Genomic DNA, 19,974 nt, shown 5'->3' with positions numbered 1-19,974 from the left:
TAGTAACAGGTAAATTAACTTTTTTTTTTTTTTAATTATTTGAATATATATGAGTGCCTGTGTATAAATACACAAACAATACACACATGCTTTCAATTGTGTAATTTAAGTGATCTAGGTAGCTCTGTTTTGAAGTTCAGTTAACGCTAGAAATGTTTTGGAGTTTGTACGTGCTTTGTCTCGAGGGGCCACCGCTTATATTTATATATAAACATATATAAATAAAACCACTTTTTTTACATTAGTAATTCGTTTTGTGCATAATTTTATATTATTGTTAATAATAAATTAATTAAAGCAGCAAAACAATCTGAAGATCCGGTTCGGACCCGAAAGAGCCGGCTCTTTTTAATGAGTCAAGCTGAAAGATCCGGTTCTCTAAAAAGAGCCGGAAATCCCATCACTACCACCAGTGTTGGTCAAGTTACTTGAAAAAAGTAATCAGTAACTAATTACTGATTACCTCCCCCAAAAAGTAATCCCGTTACTTTACTGATTACTTATTTTCAAAAGTAATTAATTACTTAGTTACTTAGTTACTTTTTAAAAACACGATTTACAACCTGAAGAGGTGATAAAGCGATAGATCTTTCAGCCCAATTCTACTTTTTCTGCATAATCCATCATACAAAATGTAATCAAATGGAAAAGTCTCTTTTTAACTTGTTTTATTAGTTTTAATCTTTTAACTTTATGCATCAAGCAAAAATTTAATTATGCAACATTCTCTGACTGGAAGAAATTAGTTTAACATTTAAACCTATTTTCTGCACATTCCACCACATAAAATAAAATATTTTGTGTGTTTACACTCAGTCTTTCAAATAGATGCAAGTAAAACACAGCAGAAAATAAATAAAGTCAAAGACTCAGCGGTCCTGTTGCTCTATTTTCACCTGTAAAGCAGGAGTTGGGTAGGCGGAGGTTTACCCTGGTGCAGGTGTGCTGCGGTCAGTGGAAGGATATGGCAGCTCTGTGAGTTTCCCATCACGTCGTAGCTACTCGGTGCTTCCTTGGAAGTTTAGGGTTTTTTTCGCTGTAAAAAGAAGTTTTCTTCCCACGCACAGCGGACACTAATGTTTTTGTCACTTTTTATGGAATCAAACTCAAAGTAAGGTCAGTACTTCCACACTTTAAACGCTGCACGCTCATACTCTCTCCTGCACTCGATATGTGATCCACTGTTGATCTGCACACAGCTGTTGTCACCAACGGTGCACTCGCTTACGTCACTGTCGTGAGACATTCTCGCAAAAGATTCACGGTTTTAGTAACGCAGTAACGCAGCGTTCCTACGGGAAAGTAAAGGTAATCTAATTACCGTTTTTGCAATAGTAATCCCTTACTTTACTCGTTACTTGAAAAAAGTAATCGGATTACAGTAACGCGTTACAAATAACGCGTTACTGCCCATCTCTGACTACCACACTGGGACGGCGTTTTCAAAACGCTCTTATGCGCAGTGTGGGCAGCGAAAACAGACATTTGAAAACGATGACACATGTTAGTCATGTGATGCAGTCATGTGACCAATTAAACAAAGAGAGTGGAGGGCATTATACAGCAGTTGGGTTTTTTTGCTCTCAATTTTGACAGCCCTATTAAAGGTTAATATCAGTCTGTACATGCTCCAGATAGCTTTTCTTCAAATTCTTTAAATCTCACTCGCTTTACCAACTTTGTAGTTTTATGTTACTCGCAGCAACAACTCCACTTCATTGTTAGTCCATTTAAAAAACTCGGTGCTTTTCCTCGACATTTTGCCGCGACGTTTCAAAGAGCCGCAAAGTAAATAAACGGCATACAGAAATGAGGCAGGCCGAATCATCTTGCGTTTCACACATGCGCAGTACTGGAATGTAAGAGTTTTCGGTCGTTTCAACGTGGACGCACAACTCTGTGAAAACGACTGAAAACGCCAGTGTGGACGCGGAGCATTTTCAGACGAAAAATCTATTCGGGCTAGTGTGGACGTAGCAGTTTACAGTTATTTTCTAATGTCTTTACAGTTACTGTTTTTACACAACTGCGTGTTGTACGAATTCTCCCCCATCTTCTCTTCATATTTCATGTCACAAATGCTGTGTATTTGCCTTACCTCAGACTATTTGTTGTTTTTTAGTTGAATATCATTGTCTGTGTGTTACTGACTGTCACTGTAAAGAACGAGGAGAAGGACAGCACGTCCACTGTCCCACCGAAGTTGGGACCTCTTAAACAGAATGCAACAAAGCTACTTCAGTCTGCCGAACATCAACCTGTATCCACGCGTCAGGAAGCAGACGGAAGGATGAATATGTAGAAGAAGCGTCAGACCTCCAGACATTAGAAGGTGAGGTGGAAGAAGGCCAAAGATAGCTTTTGATGAGCCTGAGAAGGGAGAGTGTGATCTGCTGTCACACCATCCCTGCTCAGAGGATAAACCTCTGGAACGTGAGACCACACAGGCTGGCAGATCCCTAGCTGATCCACAATGATATTTGGGTGTCGCCACTTTAACTCTGCTCAGGGTCCTCATCTATGTCCTCCTTTGAGCTTCCATGTTCTTGCTTCCAATATCTGACCTTCTTCCACCTCATCCCCTGACAGCAGAGTATGACTCCATTTCCAAATGCTGTAAAATGCTATCTTCCTCACTCAGCCTTCTGTCATGTTAGTGCCACGGATGACCCAGGTTTAGGTGAGTGTCAGGTGCTGCAAAAAGCTCGACTATGAGATGTTAAAAATTATGATTTAATGTTCAGACGTGTCTTTGTTTCATTCCGTTGTTTCAGGTTGTGAAACTCCTGAAGTTAAAAGACATTTGAACCAGAAAATAGTGTAATAAAAGCCCTGATGTCTGTTATTTAATCATTATACTTAAATAACCTAAAGAATTTTCAATCCCAAAACATTTTTATTTTGGGATTACAGGAGAATATACTTACAACCTATGAAACGTACATTTCTTATTAACCCCCCCCCAAAAAAAAAAAAAAAAACAGAATACATTTTGTTCAGGTGCTGTGTCAATAAGCTGGCTTACAGTAAGCAGCCTCTCCTGTTGAATGACTAATTTTTCCACTGCCCTTTGTTCTGAACCCAGTGATCTCCACTAGGTTTCCTGGAAAAACAAAGAGGAAGTTCTTAAATATGATTCCTGTATTCTCTATCCATTCCTTGGAAGTTTCCTTATCCAACATATCCATGACGCCTCTCTGTGTGAGGCGCCCTGAAACCCTTAAAAGCATCTCATTCTGCTGCTCTCCTCTCACTTCACTTCGCTGCAGTGGGAACAGTACTGTTATTCTGACTGCATTTTCCAGCTGCAAAAATGGCTCAGATCAACATCTGCCTCAAACACATCTTCACTGTCTTCAACATATTCTTCATGGTGAGTAAAACAGAAATAACCACATTTGCCTCCTTTTTTACATGTAAATGAAACCAAAGCTTAGAAGAGTAAAATAAACCAACATCAATTCAACATGTTTGTTTCTTACTTTCAAAGTTTGTTGTTGTGCTCGTCCACGTGTGTGGCTGTGCAGTCATTTCATGTCCTGGTTGTGTTTAACCCTTTACAGCCGATCGGAGCAGGCACGCTCTGTTTTGCGTAACTATTTTTAAATCCCGGTAGCTCTGCAACCAAGTAAGCTAGCGCAATAATTTTTTTTGCATATGAAACTGGAGGAGTTGTACTTACATCTTATGCCATCAGCTTGTCCTAGGTCACAGTTTCCTTCCACATATAGCTTTGCAAAAACTGCATAAAAATCACTTGCAGCAACAAAAACATAATATTCCAGAAACACGCTTCGCCGATCCATCAGCTGTTTGTAACACTTCCTACGTCCATCAGCGCGAACTATCACATGACCGCATGACCTGCCCGAAACCGGAAGTGACGTCATTTTGCGGAAATGTAGTTTTTAACGATCGGGGCCTTATGAGCTTGTGTTTTACTTGTTATGTGTTTTAAAAAGTTATGTTTGACTTTATGACTTTCTGTGTCGTTTCTGGGATGCTTAAGACTCATATTGCACTGCTGGAAATAGTTTATTTTGATGCATATGCTGTTATTTTGCAAATTTGCACTATAATATTTATTTTCGTTTTTCCTGCAGTATATAAAAATTGGTGTATTTCAAAAATAAAACTATGAAGACACTCAAAATAAATTTCCTGTGGTGGGAAACTAGTTTGTGTAACTTTTTTGTATTTACAGTTTTGAGGGATAAGCCTCTTAAATTTCTCTAACTAGAAATATATGTTAAAAAAACAAAAACGATTTTCAATTTTTTTGTAGTTTATTGCACTTTTTTGCAATTTATGTAATTACTATGCACCTAATGCAGACATATTATTAAAGTTTGGGCTATAATGGTTGTATTGATGTATAGCAACTTGAAATGCTCCCAAAAATGGCTCCACAGCATGTAAAAATATAATATAAGCTCTGGCGAACTTGGTTCTATGGTAGGTCTTAAAGGGTTAAAGGATCCAGCAGCTCTAACCAGACTGTTTCTTTTTGTTCAGGTTGTTGGTGGAGTGGCCATCGTCCTCGCTCTGTGGTGCCAGTTCTTCATGAACATTCGAGGAGGATACAACGTGAGGACACATTCAAACATAAATGCAACACGTGGAGACAAACAGACAAAGCCCACTAACCTTTTCGTGACACTTCTCTCCACAGCTGGAGGGTCGTGCCACCAAACTCTTCATCCTCTTCATCGTAGGCTGCATCACCATAATGATCACCACGCTGGGAGCCTATGGAGCCCACAAGGAGAACAAAGTGGCTCTGATCACGGTGATTACATTTTCCACTCATTAAATTAAAGAAAAGAAATGATTCAATAAATCTTCTGAAGCCATTTAGTTCAGAATGCTGTAAAAGTTATAATTCCATCACTCTGTTTTCTACTTAGCCCCAGAGATTAAAGATATTAGATTAAAAGTATCCCTGCATGTCTCTGCAGTCCTTGGTGTACACGGTCATTGGATGTTGGCTGATGTTAATAACTGGAATCCAAGCTGCCATCATACATCCTCAGGTAAAGGCCAGGATGTGCTGCTGTGGGGTCGAATCATTTGACATGAAGACCGACTTATAAACCTTTTTTACATTATTATTATCATCAGCACATATAAACTCTTTTTTTTTTTTTACCATTACCTGAACCCTTAAGATGCTTTTTAAAAGTTTTACTATGTAAATCTAATCGATGTAAACATAATGTCTATGTTTGCAGCTCAGAGGCATCGGAGTGGAGACATTCAGCGAGCTTGTGCCTCTGGACAAATCCTCGACATACGTGAGGAACATGACCGAGGACATTCAGGAACAGGTAAGATATTGCCACCTGTTTTATTTTCCTGTATTTATATTTAATGTTTAACCAAAAGCTACAGTCATGGAAAAAATAAAGTATCCACTGTTTAAGAAATGCAATGTGGTCCTTGGCGGGTTTTATAATCACTTAAAAATAACCTCAGATGTGATGTCAAACGAGACATATTACACCGTATGGTGCCTTTGTTTATATAAAAAGAAGTAAGTTAAATTGTATAAAAGTAAACTAAGTCCTTATTGTTTCTAATGCACTTGATTAGGTAATCATTAATAAGTGTGAGCACTTCTATAAAAGCAGAAGCTTTGGCAGTTTGTTGGTCAGGTGTGAGTTAACACAATACCACAGTCACTGAGTGGACCATGAATTCCTCTGTGTTCCTCCTGAAGATGAGTAACTCTCCTCTTTCTTTCTTCTCCTGCTGCTGTTTGTAGTTTCACTGCTGTGGTCTGTTCAGCTACAAAGACTGGGAGAACATCCCCGACTCCTGTGTGTGCAGCCAGGAGGAGGAGAAGGAGGGCAAGTGTCAGACTGTCAAAAACAACGTGAGTATCGATGCACCCGCTCGCTTCACTGGTCACGGTGTGTCACAGTTTGTAACGTCTTTATTTCTGTAACTTTTCCAGACTTTCATGCTGCAGAGAAAGTCCGTCTACACTAAGGTGAGCGACCCAGCCCCACTTTGAAAAAGCTTAAATCATTCCTCAGTTTATATCAGAACCTGACAGTTTTCATTTTTCCTTCTATTTTCAGACCTGCTTTCCCACCATCATGGACCACATCCAGTTTCATTACAACATCATACTTGTGGTCAGCTTCACTCTGGCTGTTCTAGCTGTGAGTATTAATCAAGGATTCAATAGTGTAAATGTCCACTCTATAATTTGCAATCTGCATTCTCTGCCGGGGCAGGTAGCAGCCTCTGCTGCCAATCAAATGCAGGGCTGATCATCAGAAAGTGCGAGCACCTCTATAAAAGCAGTTTACTGTTTTGGGACAATCAGGTGTGTTTAAACACAAGGAAACGATTTGACTAGGAGTGGATGGAAGTTCAAAAATCCCACAAACTACAGTCAAATTCTACAGACGCCTGTTAACAACTTAAATAATAAAGTTCATGACTTTAGAATTTGAGAAAGACGATACTTTGGGACTAAAATGGAAATTTCTGGTCATAATGGAAAGTGTCACATTGGAAAAAAACACCTTATATTAACCATCAGCATGGTGGTGAAGGGGGTGGTGATTCAGGCACCTAACATTCAAAAAGTCATATATAGTTCAGTTAAAAGGACTAGATGTTACAGTCCCTGATAATGCATTGCTTTAGATGGAGAGACTCTTGAGGGATGGCTGTTATGAGGAAAGGCAGCCCAGAAACTTTGCCTCAACCTTCGGTCTTTTACCCAGGCTAATCTGCCATTTTCCTTCCTTGGTTAGGTTTAGGGGTTAGAGATCGATCTAGATTATCATTTTAAATTTGGGACACATCATCAGTAGTGGACCTTGCATTCATCAGGTGTTTCGGCCATTCTCACTAGACACCCTCATCCAAGGAGGCCCTGCCAGGGTTGATCAGGCCCTGGAGTGTGTCACTGGTTTATGTTAAATTGTTATTTCTTTTCTTCTTTCTTCTGTTTAGTTTCCTACATTTTCTTTTTATCAATTCACTGCAACTGAGAAATAATACTTACCTCTTTAGCATTTATTGGGCCTAACTTCTTCAAAGAGATAGAAAAGGTGATAGAGAGAAGTAGGACAAAAGGGACAAGATAGGAGAGAGTAGAGAGAAGAGCTGGAAGGGGGGCACCCAATCTGGCTTCCCACACCTCCCTGCCGGATCGGGCTGTACGCTCTACCTCCCCACTGCCTCCCAGAAAAGGGAAGAAAAGCAGAGAGGAGAAGAGCGGAATATTTCTTTTCTCTCCTGGTTAGCTGACTGCCTTAGCTGCCCAAGTGATGTCAGCCCTTTTTAATCATAGCCAGTGACTGGTCCTCTCAGCAGTGTTAGCTTGATCTCTTATAGCCTGCCATTGCGCCTGTCCTCTGATCCCAGTTTCTCTAAGCAGTTTTGCTGTTGTACTGGTAACAAAGCCCCTGCACCTCACTTCCACCAGGCGCACCTTGATCTTCCAGCCTCTGTGCTCTGCTTCAGGTGCCAAGTTGACCAAAGGACGAGGTCTGGTCGCAAAGTAGTTGTTACGATCTCTGTGGGAAAAATTAGCCTCTGATCCAAGTCCACTTGCATCTGCCAATCCCTGGCGGCCTTCAGCGGGCCCAGGTCTGGGTTTGAGGGGCTTGTCCTCGGTTTGTCTCCTTCCCGGACAAATGTTGATGAAGACTGACGCTCCTCTTGGTTCGTGAAAGGTTTAGCGTTAATGGATTTTCTTTTGCACTCAACTTTCTCGGCAAGACACCTGAGAACCTGGTTGTGTTTCCATGTGTATCTGCCCTGAGTAAGGCTAGTCCTACAACCAACCAAGATATGCTTTAGTGTGGCTGGGACTATACACAGGGGGCAGGATGGGTCCTTTCCAAACCACAGCTGCACATTTATTGGGGAAGGTAGCACATCGTATGCCGCTCGGATGATGAAACTTAGTTTATTAGACTCCATGCCCCAGATTTCAAACCATGAGAGTTTCCTCTTTTCCGCACTTTCCCAATTCATCCAGTGACCCTGTTTGACCAGTGCCACAGCTCTGGCATGTCTGGCTGTTTCCTCCTGTCGTCGCACCTCCTCCACTACCATTTTCCGATGTTCGGTTACAGATGCCTGTTCCCACCGAGGTGTTACTGCGCTAAGACCAAATCCTCCTCTGCCCTGTTGGACGTGACCCACCACGTCACAATGCTGAAGAGTGGATTTCGCCTGTAGCACAGATGTGGCTGGGGTCCACTTACTCCCCGTTGCTAGGGTGGGAGCACTGCCTCTCACTATGGGGTGCCGGGAGTCCGTGAGTGACATCTCAGGCCTCACTTTTGGAAATTTAAACTCCTTAACCAGGCTAGGGATAGGCAATGACAGTATCCCGTCACTGTAGAGTCCAATGCTGCTGAGGCACTTGGGAAGTCCGAGCCACTTCTTAAAGTAGGATCTCACTAGCCTCTAGTCGATTGGCATGATTGAGTGAGACCCCGTACATTGTCAACGGCCACAGTAGTCTGGGTAATAACCAAAACTGGAAGCACCAGAGCTTCAGTTTTCCTGGGAGTGCAGTGTTGTTAATCCGCTGGAGGTCGTCAGCCAATTTAAGCCTTAGTTGTTTTAGTTGCCACGTATCATTGAGGTCTGCATTATACCACCGTCCCAGGCTCATTATGGGCTTCTCTAAGACTGTTGGAATTGGTTCTCCACTGATATAGAATTGCTCGGCTGTCAGTTTTCCTTTTATGATGGAGATTCTGCAAGGTTTACTTGGCTTAAACTCCATTCTTGTCCATTCTATGTTTTCCTGGAGCTTCTGTAGCAATCGCCTAGTACATGGTTTTGTTGTTGTAATGGTCATGTCATCCATGTAGGCCCTAATGGGAGGAAGACCAAGGTCACTCTTGAGTCTCTCACCTCCCACTACCCACCCAATAATATTGTGGGTAAATATGTGCCAACAAAGTCTGAATTCTCCATGTTCAAAGTTAGAAAGGTATGGTATCTATTGCAGAACAAAAATTTAATTATTACTCAAATCTTCTTCAGTCAAAAAAAAAAAATCTTCTGGGTAAACATGTAGCAGCTTAGTCACTAATATTGGTTCACTTTAAAAACAAAAACTTGAAGACAACCCGATGTTTAACTAAACTTCCTGTGTTCCCCTACAGCTACTTGGCATTATTCTGTCCTCCATTATGATCCACCAGCTGTATTACCCCAACAGACCCACCATCATGATCTCCATGATGCCACCAAAATACAAGGAGCTGCACAACGCCCCAGCATGTTAGTCAAAATACAATGGACTTCTTTTCTTTAGCTACCTTGGTGCACTGCATGTTGTTAGCCCTCAGTCATAAAAGGCTGATCGGGTATTATCCTAATGCTGCTGGGCGGGAAGACGGTGTGGACACTCAAGTTTGTGAATGCCATAACTCGAGAACGATAGTGGCGCAGGAACTTCTAAGTGATACCGCAGGTGTATCTACTGAAAGTCCGTAAAATGATTCAAAAAGCAACGCCAAAAGTGACAGTGATGACATCACTACAATGTGATTGGTTACTTGGAATGTTAAACCAGGACTCAAATTAGTATTGCTGATCCAGGAACAATGTCAACATGATAACATGTTACCATGATAATGGTAACACTGGATAAAAGAACAGCCACATTCCCTTGTTACGTCACGTGGCGCTTGCTAGTAGCTTGGAGAATTTGAGGATTGTAGTTTGAAAACTGAGGGCTGTGCTAATGCAGCTGCTTGTAAAAATGTTTATAAAGGAAAATATTTCTGTATTTTTTAAAATTATTTTTGGAGTCTTCTTTGTGTCATATTTAATCCTTCTGGTGCAAACTGTAAATGTAAGTGTCTTACAGGATTAAAAGATAAGAAAACAAAATCTGTGTTGTATTAAAATCTTGTTCTGTTTCACTGACGTTTGTTTAAAAAAGGAAGTTATTGTATTCTTAGTAATTGGTTAGTAGAGAAAGGTCACGGGCCACGGCAGCATCCAGAGAGAGGCATCCTCAATCTGTCTTGTTTTAATGGAAAAATTGGAGTGTAACAATCTAAACCACTAACCATGTAAAAATGCTAACTTGTCTTGTGTGCAGCTCTCCTGGCAACTTACGGGGCACAAAGTGCTGGTCAGGGCATCCTAGTTGTGTGTATAGATAGTGCAGGTGGGCGGCAGTAATAACAGAAATTCAGTGTGAAATTACAAGTATGTATAGTAATTTATCTATATAAAATACAAATAAATATTTACTCACTTTATATCAAAGCTAAATTAAAACTGGTAAAAGACGTGATATTACTCTGACCTAAATTTACTACTCTTCTATTGAAGTTTGGGTTCCCATGACAGGTGGTTGCCCCACGCCTTAAAACTTTGCATGTGACCGCTAGGATTATGAGTTTATGTCCTGCCCCTGCATAAACACAAACCTCACCTACTTTTTTCACAGTGGAGGATTTAATTCAATTTAATTTTAAACAGTTTTATTACATAACAGTTTTTGATGCACAGTATGCAGTTTGTCGTGATTGGCTGAAATAAATTAGGCTACCTCCGGATATACTCTGAATGTCTTGATTTGATTTAGACTATCACATCTCCTCTGTCTTCTCTGCGTGTCTATATTTTACACTACACATAAATTATTTAAATGGCTCAACTCTGAAGAATATTTTCTACCTGTTCCCAAAGTCACGGTGTCTTCATACTTATCGGGATCAGCACTGTCAGATGAAGGTACCTTCTGCTCTAATGCTACAGTTATTGCAGTTATCCATATTACACAGAGCATACAGGATCCTTAAAATTATGTTTATTATCCTCTTAAAACGGTAGATATCTGTGATTCATCGGTCGCTTACTGCACAAAATAAACTATGCTAATGTTACGTACGGCCCCAAATGGCCGCTGTACAAGAAGGTGTTAAGCTCCAATAATGACCAGTAAGAAACCACCACACTCACACTGCAATGGTGTACACAAGATTTGTGCGAGTTTAAACACGGGACATTATAAGAACACTTGAATTTTTCCATGGCTTAACGAGGCAATAATGACACATTTTTTCATGTATTTTTCCCAAATTATAGATTTCTGCAAAACAGTGACGTGGGACTCATTGGAGGGTAGTGTTTGCATTGCTTTGCTCTGTCTGACAGCTCGTTCACACTCGGAGGACTAAAAGTGCTCTGTGGATGCTCAAAGTCTTTGTGGGTCGAATTATTCCACAATGAAAAATGATTAGGAATCATAAAAGAATCAAGTGTGATATGAACAAAAAACTACAAAGACACAAAAAAGTATAAAACTTACTTCAAACAAAAAATAAATAAAACAAAAAGTATTATTTAATAAGATGCAACTATAAAAGTAATAAGGGGGGAAGTTAAAGTCGATGTAATCTGTATTTGAGTGCAGTACTCATACTGCTTTACATTTTAAATCACTGCAGAAATGTGATGATATAACATAAAAAGGATGTAACATCGCTGTGTGTTAGTGTAATACTCCTCTAAATATATCTCTCACTATTTAAAAAACTCTGAGTACATTGTGTGCAGATGCAGTAAAATCTACTTTAAACTGTAGAGGAATAAACTGACTTTCAGTAAGTCAGCTCCTCCTGCTGACGACAGATTCTCATGAAACTAAAAGGAATCGTGTCTCCACATCTGGATCGTTTTAAACGGGGCATAACACCGCCCTCTCCTCCATTCCAGCCAGCCTGAGAACAGCTTCCCTCCCTGTTCACAGCAACAACTATTTCCACTGGATTTAACTGGAAGGAGGAAGACCCTGCGTTCAACCTCCCCTTCCTAATCAACCATTCCACAGAAGTTTCCACCTCTAACATACCGGACGTCCCGCCCAGCAAAGCCCTGAAACCCTTCAAAGCAGCTCACTCAGCTGCTCTCCTCTCACTTCACTTCACTTCACTTCGCTGCAGTCGGAGCTCATCTGGACTTTGGGAACAGTACTGTTATTTTGACTGCATTTTCCAGCTGCAAACATGGCTCAGATCAACATCTGCCTCAAACACATCTTCACTGTCTTCAACATATTCTTCATGGTGAGTAAAGAGATTTAGCAAATGATAATCGCAGACTTTAATCCAGAATCTCCTTAAAGACTTCAAACCAGTCAGCAGGCAGACGCAGCAGTCAAAAACAACCACATTTGCCTCCTTTTTTTACATGTAAATGAAACTGAAGCTTAGAAGAGTAAAATAAACCGACATCAACTCAACACGTTTGTTCTTACTTTCAGAGTTTGTTGTTGTGCTCGTCCACGTGTGTGGCTGTGCAGTCATTTCATATCCTGGTTGTGTTTAAAGGATCCAGCAGCTCTAACCAGACTGTTTCTGTTTGTTCAGGTTGTTGGTGGAGTTGTCATCCTCCTCGCTTTGTGGTGCCAGTTCTTCATGAACATTCAAGGAGGATACAACGTGAGGACACATTCAAACATAAATGTAACATGTGGGAACAAACAGACAAAGCCCATTAACCTTTCGTGACACTTCTGTCCACAGCTGGAGGGTCACGCTACCAAACTCTTCATTGTCTACATCATTGGTTTCATCACCATGATGATTGCTGTACTGGGAGCCTATGGAGCCCACAAGGAGAGCAAAGTGGCCCTGATCATGGTGAGCACAAAGATCTCCACAACCTCAGAATGAAAGTTTAGTCATTTAGCTGCCAACAATCTCATTGACTTAATAAAGAAAAGAAATTGTTCATCAACCTAAATGAAGCCATTTAGCTCCAAATGCTCTAAAATGAGCTGCTGTGAAAAATAGTTTGAGGACTCTATCAGTGTTAGAACTGTCCAGCTGATCAGCACTGTCTTATTTTTCTTCCTTATAAAACCATAAATAATGATGATGTAACAGTGTCGCTTCAATGATTTGTTTCTGAAATGTGACTTTGAAGCCTCAACATGTTTGTGAAAGTGGTCAGGGTAAAGTAATTTCAGTAATTCCACATACTGAAGATATCAGATTAAAAGTCTTTGTGTACCTCTCTGCAGTTCCTGGTGTTCATGTTCACAGGATGTCTGTTGATGCTGATGACTGGAATCCCTGCTGCCAGCTCTTATCCTCAGGTAAGGACAGGACGCTTGGAGTCAAGTACATAAAAGTATTTGATTTGATTTAACTGGAAATGTTTTTTTAAATATGTACTTTAAAGTCAACTCAGTTAATACAGACACATTTTCATTACCTTGAAATGTCAGATGTTTTTTAATGATGATCTGTCTACATTAAACATTTTTGTATCCTGTAAATTTAATTTATGATATAAAAATGTTTCATGTTTGCAGGTCAAAGGCAGAATGGAGGAGAGATTCCGCAAGTTTGTTCCTCTGGACAAATCTCGAAAGGATGTGAGGAACATGGCTGTGGACATTCAGAAACAGGTAAGATATTCTAACCTGCTCAGGGTTGTCTCTTTATTTATTTTAAATATCTTATTTTGTTTTTTAATTTTCATTATTTAGATGTTATATTTTTTAATGTGAATTTAGGGCCCTTGAGTGTTGGCTTTATTCCCGAGCTACAGTCATGGGAAAATGAAAGTAAACCCTCTTTAAAGTCGAAGGTTTTGTCTATCAGGACATAATACTTGTAATCTTCCCCTTAGCAGGTCTTAATATTAGGTAAAAAAAATAACTTCAGGTGAACTATGAAACATGACATATGACATTGTGCCATTATTTATTCAACAAAACTATGTTAATTCAATTCAATTCAATTTTATTTATATAGCGCCAAATCACAACAAAAGTCGCCTCAAGGCGCTTCATAGATACAGAGAAAAGCCCAACAATCATATGACCCCCTATGAGCAAGCACTTTGGCGACAGTGGGAAGGAAAAACTCCCTTTTAACAGGAAGAAACCTCCGGCAGAACCAGGCTCAGGGAAGGGCGGGGCCATCTGCTGCGACCGGTTGGGGTGAGAGAAGGAAGACAGGATAAAAGACATGCTGTGGAAGAGAGACAGAGGTTAATAACAGATATGATTCAATGCAGAGAGGTCTGTTAATACATAGTGAGCGAGAAAGGTGACTGGAAAGGAAAAACTCAATGCATCATGGGAATCCCCCGGCAGCCTATGTCTATTGCAGCATAACTAAGGGAGGATTCAGGGTCACCTGGTCCAGCCCTAACTATATGCTTTAGCAAAAAGGAAAGTTTTAAGCCTAATCTTAAAAGTAGAGATAGTGTCTGTCTCCTGAATCCAAACTGGAAGCTGGTTCCACAGAAGAGGGGCCTGAAAACTGAAGGCTCTGCCTCCCATTCTACTTTCATTACTGACAGCAGTAAGAGTTAAGTTTATTGTCACACACTCTAACACTGTTAGAGTGTGTGACAATAAACTTAACTCTTACTGCTGTCATGAATAAAGAGTTCATGACAGTACAATTATAAAAAGATTGAACAAGTGACTTTAAGAGTTGCCAGGAGGAAGTCTTTTTTCTCTAAAATGAAAAACATAGCAGCAAAGTTTAGGTTTGCAACCTTCACTTTGTTCTCGGACCACCGAGAACAAAGTGGAGATTTTTGGTCATAATGAACAGTGGCATGTTTGGTCCAAACTAAAGACATCATATCAGCATTAAAACCTCAGAACAACTGGGCTAATCTTATAGCCATGGGATCTGGTCAACTTACAGTCCCTGAGTCAACCTTGAACTCCTCTGTATACCAAAGTGTTCTAGAGTGTAATGTGAGGCTATCTGTCCACGTATGTCCGAGTATGATCAGAACAATGATCCCAAGCACAACAGCTTGTCTATAACAGAATGGCTGAAAAAGCAAAGAGCCATGGTGCTGTAATGGTCCAGTCAATGTCCAGACCCCAACCTGACTGAAATGGTGTTGTGGGACCTCCAGAGAGCTGTCTCCACAACCATCAATGAACTTGTTAATGACGTTAACCAGAACAGTTGACCAAAATTCCTCCACAGCAATGTGAGAGACTAATAAAACCATATGGAAAGGCTGCAACAAGTAATGTTTGCCAGTTATTGCTGCATGATACTAAACGGTGGGTGTTCTTAGTTTTTCACACAGCACTCAAGCATTTTAATGTGATTTTTATAAATGAAGACCCTGGGTTAGATGTATTTTAAGCCCTGATATGTAAAACCTTGGAACTGACAGAAGACGTGTTTTCTTTTTCCCATCACTGCAGGTCTCTGTGTTATACACAGTTAATGGTTAGGAGCAAGCAAGCTTTCAGAATAAGAGCGAGTAAACTGTCCACAAGTAATTTGATACATTATCATTGTCTCGAATTTGTTGTTGTTGTGGTTGTTTTTTTAAAAAGTTGAACAAAAAACCCTCACACATACTTTTTATAGTCTGCTTCCAGCTGTCGTCTCATCCTCCTGAAGATGAGTAACTCTCCTCTTTTTTTCTTGTCCTGCTGCTGTTTGTAGTTTCGCTGCTGTGGTCTGTTCAGCTACAAAGACTGGGAGAACATCCCCGAGTCCTGTGTGTGCAGCCAGGAGGAGGAGAAGGAGGGCAAGTGTCAGACTCTGAGAAAAAACGTAAGCATCGGCGCACCCGCTCGCTTCACTTCTATTCAGTGTGTCACAGTTTGTAACGTCTTTATTTTTGCAGCTTTACCAGATTTTAACACGGCAGAGAAAGTCCGTCTACACTAAGGTAAGCGACCCAGCACCGTTTTGAAAAAGCTTAAGTCCTTTGTGTGTCCATGACAGAAACTAACAGTTTTCATTTTTCCTTCTATTTTCAGACCTGCTTTCCCACCATCATGGTCCACATCCAGTTTACTAACAAAATCAACATTGTGGTCAGCTTCACTCTGGCTATTCTAGCTGTGAGTATTATCACTTATTTAAGGATTCAGCAGCATAAATGCCTGATCTGTAACTTAAAATCTGCATTCTCCCCTTTTAGTCACTGTTAGTCACTATTTATTATTCACATCTAAAATTAGGGTTATAACTTTTTGTTGACTGTGAGGTCCTTAGACCCTGTGCCACAGTGGGGAGAAATTCAGCTTTTTTACCATCAGGCAGAAATGTTTTTGTGGTCAGATATTGGGAGTCAAATCTGTTTTAAAATTGTTTTCAGCAAAGTTTGATACCCCCACGTTTGACATGCTGAAAAATTATAGCATCTGTTTCTGAACAAAAAGGAAACTAGTACAAAATCTAATTCCAAAAAGTAAAAAAAGAATTTAATAACATTAAAATTTAACCTTAAATAAAACCTGATGCCTAACTTATCTTCCTGTGTTCCCCAATAGCTCCTTGGTGTGATTCTTTCCTCCATCATGGTGTACCACCTGTATCGCTTCAACAGCCACACCATGATGATCCTCACGAGACCACCAAAATACAACGAGATGTGCAAACCTCCACCATACTAGTCAAAGTATGACAGAGTTTATTTCTTTTGCTAGCTTGGTGCACAGATTTCTGGAGCCCTGTCGAGTCTGTTTTCTTGAATTTGAAAATGACATATTTGGTTGAGGTTTATATCATTGTGCCTTATGTCTTCATGATGAAGTTGTCTAAATTGAGATCATCAGTTTCAAGCGACTTGAAAAACGATACTTAATAAGCTTAAATTGAAATGAAAACGTCTAAAATTTGACTGGACTCTTTTAACTCAACCTTTATCAGAAATCCTTATTTTCATCACATTAACAATGAGAAAATGTCTAAAAAGGAAAAATAACTGAATCTAGTGATTTCCAAAGCTGAACAGAGGTGATGGCTTACAACACCAGCTATTAGCCACCTACTATGCAGTCTTGAGACCATTCCCAGCCAAATCATTGCTCACTGACACCTTTGACTCATGTGACCTGTTATGTTTCTAGAATGCAATGTTACTGTTACTAATTCTGTTTGCGATGGTAACATTTGATGAAATTAAAAGCCACATTCCTTTTCTATCTCATGTGAAGTTTCTTAGTAATACAAAGACAGTTAAGTTATATTTTGAAAACTGAGAACTGTGTTGATGCAGCTACTTGTAAAAATGTTTATAAAGGGAAATATTTTTGTATATTGTTTTGGTATTTTTAGTGTCTTCTTTGTGTCATGTTTGATTCTTCTGATGTAAACTGTAAATCTAAAGGTTTTACAGGATTAAATGGTGACAAAAGAAAGTCTGTGTCTGTGTGAAATCTTCTTCTGTTGTACAAAAAAGGAACTTATTCTCACTGCATTTTTGTTGACTGTCAGACTGTTGACTGACAAAGGTTATGGTAAATGGCCTGTATTTATATAGCGCCTTACTAGTCCCTAAGGACCCCAAAGCGCTTTACATATCCAGTCATCCACAGGTGATGGCAAGCTACATTGTAGCCACAGCCACCCTGGGGCGCACTGACAGAGGCGAGGCTGCCGGACACTGGCGCCACCGGGCCCTCTGACCACCACCAGTAGGCAACGGGTCAAGTGTCTTGCCCAAGGACACAACGACCGAGACTGTCCAAGCCGGGGCTCGAACCGGCAACCTTCCGATTACAAGGCGAACTCCCAACTCTTGAGCCACGATCGCCCCGGTCCACGACTGATTAAAAAAAAAAAAAAAAAATATATCACATTGATTTTTACATTCAGTAACATTTCAGTTGGTTTTTTTTTTTTTTTTTGCCATTATAGTAGAACTTGGTGAGCTGAGAAGCCTGCAGTCTGAGACTGAATTGCTCTGTTAGCATAATATGTTATGTGAAGTCTTTAAGATGTGATCCTTCTCATATTTGCATATAAACTTTGAATTTAATTGAACCATTGGAGAGACGCAAATATGAGCGAAATAATAAAAAACAAATAAGTCTATGAACTCAATCTTCAACATCACCACGAGACACGATGCTTCAAATTTTAGCAATATTGTGCAAATTAATGTGTTTAATAAGTGCGCTGAACAACATATGCTGGCAAACAAGAGATCTACAATTTCTCACAGTGTTATTGGACCCATCTAATTGCCATCTAAAGTAAATATCCGGTTAGAGATCCTGTTTCCAAGATTTTTATTACTGAGTGCAATAAACCTCAATTTATGTCTGAATTTAAAAGTAGGCAATTAAAAGTGAACCAGGTTTTTTGTGATAAGCTTTTAGTTTAATCTGCAGAATTCTATATTTGGCTTCATAGATAAATACAGCGCGGTGTCATCTGCATAGCAATCAAAATTTATGCAGTTTTTTTCTAATTATATTGCAGAAGGGATGCACGTATGCTATAAAATGTATTGATCCTACCACCGAACCCTGTGGAACTCCAATACTGAGTTGATGAGCCTACCGTAAGAGGCCATAAGAACATTAATAATAACCTTCACTAATAATGTTTCTGTGGTGCGAGGAACTCTGTAGGTAAAAGTAAACTTAGAAATTGGTCTATAATTAGCTAAGATAACTAGGTCAATTGATGATTTAATTACGGCCACTTTAAAGCTTGTGATGCGTAGCCTGTTCCTAAAGAGAGATTAATCAGATTTTAAATTGAAGTCTTGTGGCAAAATTTCTTTGAACAGTCCTGTAGGAATGTGGTCTAAAAGGCACATTGATGGTTTAAAGGAAGAAATCAGCGAAGGTAATGTAGAAAGATTTATAGAAGGGGTTAGAAGGGGTTAGTGGGGTTCTTCCTTTTTTCCTCAAACAGTGACAAATAATAAGATGTAGAGTAGCAAATTATTTTTCCAGACCAAACAAAGATCTAAATGAGTACAATCCCATAATCCTCTAAGGATACAACCCACTAGCAACGCTTGTTAGGTTCAGTGAGCCGTGACTCCTGCAGCTGTAGCTGTCCTCTTATGATTCTTCCTCTTGATAAAATTGTTAGGTAATATGGGGGACAAAAAGAGCCACGTGCATTTTAAATGTTGGAAATAAATCTTTATTGTTTGAATCCATTTACTTATTTTTCTTTTTTCTATTTTAAAAAGATTTTGAAAATAATTTTTTAAATTTTGAATTTGAAATGTGACACAACACATTGAGAAATCATTTCATATGTAATTCATTATTCATTTAATTGATAATGAAAACTGTATTTATAAATCGATATTTCAAAATGTATTATTAATCCATGAACACATGCTTTGAGTTGAAAATGAATTTAACAAAAAAAGAAAAAGTATTCAACTTTCAATAAAAACCTTATTTTTAAAAAAGAAAACAAAAAACCCACTTTCTTTCTTCTCCTGCTGCTGTTTGTAGTTTCACTGCTGTGGTCTGTTCAGCTACAAAGACTGGGAGAACATCCCCGACTCCTGTGTGTGCAGCCAGGAGGAGGAGAAGGAGGGCAAGTGTCAGACTGTCAGAAACAACGTAGCAACCACTATCTAAAAAATATTTTGTTGGCTCAACTTAAAAAATTGAGGCAACAATTTCCACTCAGCTTTTTAAGTTACAAATTTTGCATATTATTAAGTAAATCCAGCAAGTAATTTTTAGGTTTGGCTAACTCAACCGGTTTAACACACCAACATGAATTACTTTGACCTCCAAAAGCATAATTACGTTTATGCGACCTAATATTAATTTCAAATTTCTGGTAATATTAAGTTGAGAAATTACATTAGTTTTTACATATATCCTACTCACAATTATCCATGCCAATTAGTTTAGGTTTCTACAGTAACTTTTCTAAAAAAAAAAAAAAAAAAATCACACATAGCCATTTCACTTATTCCAATTGATTATTCTATTACAAAACATTTACAAAGTAATACACTTCTGTGTCAATACAACATAAATGAAACATTACAGCAGCCCTTTAATTATAAATGACTGGGCAAAAAAATGTACTTCATGTACATTAACATTAACTTAAATTGGTATCAACTTGGTCAACTTGTCGCAGAATCAAGGAAATGACAAATGATTTTGATGTTCAACAACGGAACTGTCCAAAGCTAAGGTTATATGGATTACGAACCTCTCTCAAAACCACACTCATCTAGGACTGCATA

The 19,974-nt window shown here is 39.4% G+C and overlaps 2 protein-coding genes across 2 annotated transcripts; both read left to right on the top strand.

The window, feature by feature from the left end:
- The first annotated feature begins 3,275 nt into the window (after positions 1-3,275).
- LOC146689374 (tetraspanin-8-like) lies at positions 3,276-10,048 on the top strand. The gene is made up of 9 exons (XM_085437183.1): positions 3,276-3,373; positions 4,516-4,587; positions 4,673-4,789; positions 4,959-5,033; positions 5,232-5,327; positions 5,765-5,875; positions 5,957-5,992; positions 6,084-6,167; positions 9,150-10,048. Exons 1-9 carry the CDS (start codon positions 3,314-3,316, stop codon positions 9,270-9,272), a joined length of 774 nt encoding a protein of 257 aa, XP_085293309.1. The 5' UTR covers positions 3,276-3,313; the 3' UTR covers positions 9,273-10,048.
- Positions 10,049-11,930: 1,882 nt separating this feature from the next.
- LOC146689373 (tetraspanin-8-like) lies at positions 11,931-17,145 on the top strand. The gene is made up of 9 exons (XM_085437294.1): positions 11,931-12,071; positions 12,375-12,446; positions 12,531-12,647; positions 13,031-13,105; positions 13,325-13,420; positions 15,447-15,557; positions 15,631-15,675; positions 15,767-15,850; positions 16,283-17,145. The coding sequence occupies exons 1-9, from the start codon at positions 12,012-12,014 to the stop codon at positions 16,403-16,405; spliced, it is 783 nt and encodes a 260-aa protein (XP_085293420.1). The 5' UTR covers positions 11,931-12,011; the 3' UTR covers positions 16,406-17,145.
- Positions 17,146-19,974: the final 2,829 nt, after the last annotated feature.

The sequence above is a fragment of the Copadichromis virginalis genome, linkage group LG17 (assembly GCF_057382275.1).
Source record: "Copadichromis virginalis isolate Kocher_CV1m ecotype Utaka linkage group LG17, C_Virginalis_male_GT1.1, whole genome shotgun sequence".
Taxonomy (NCBI): Eukaryota; Metazoa; Chordata; class Actinopteri; order Cichliformes; family Cichlidae; genus Copadichromis; species Copadichromis virginalis.
The sequence above is the reverse complement of the archived record's forward strand: the minus strand, read 5'-3'. Positions and strand labels throughout refer to the sequence as shown.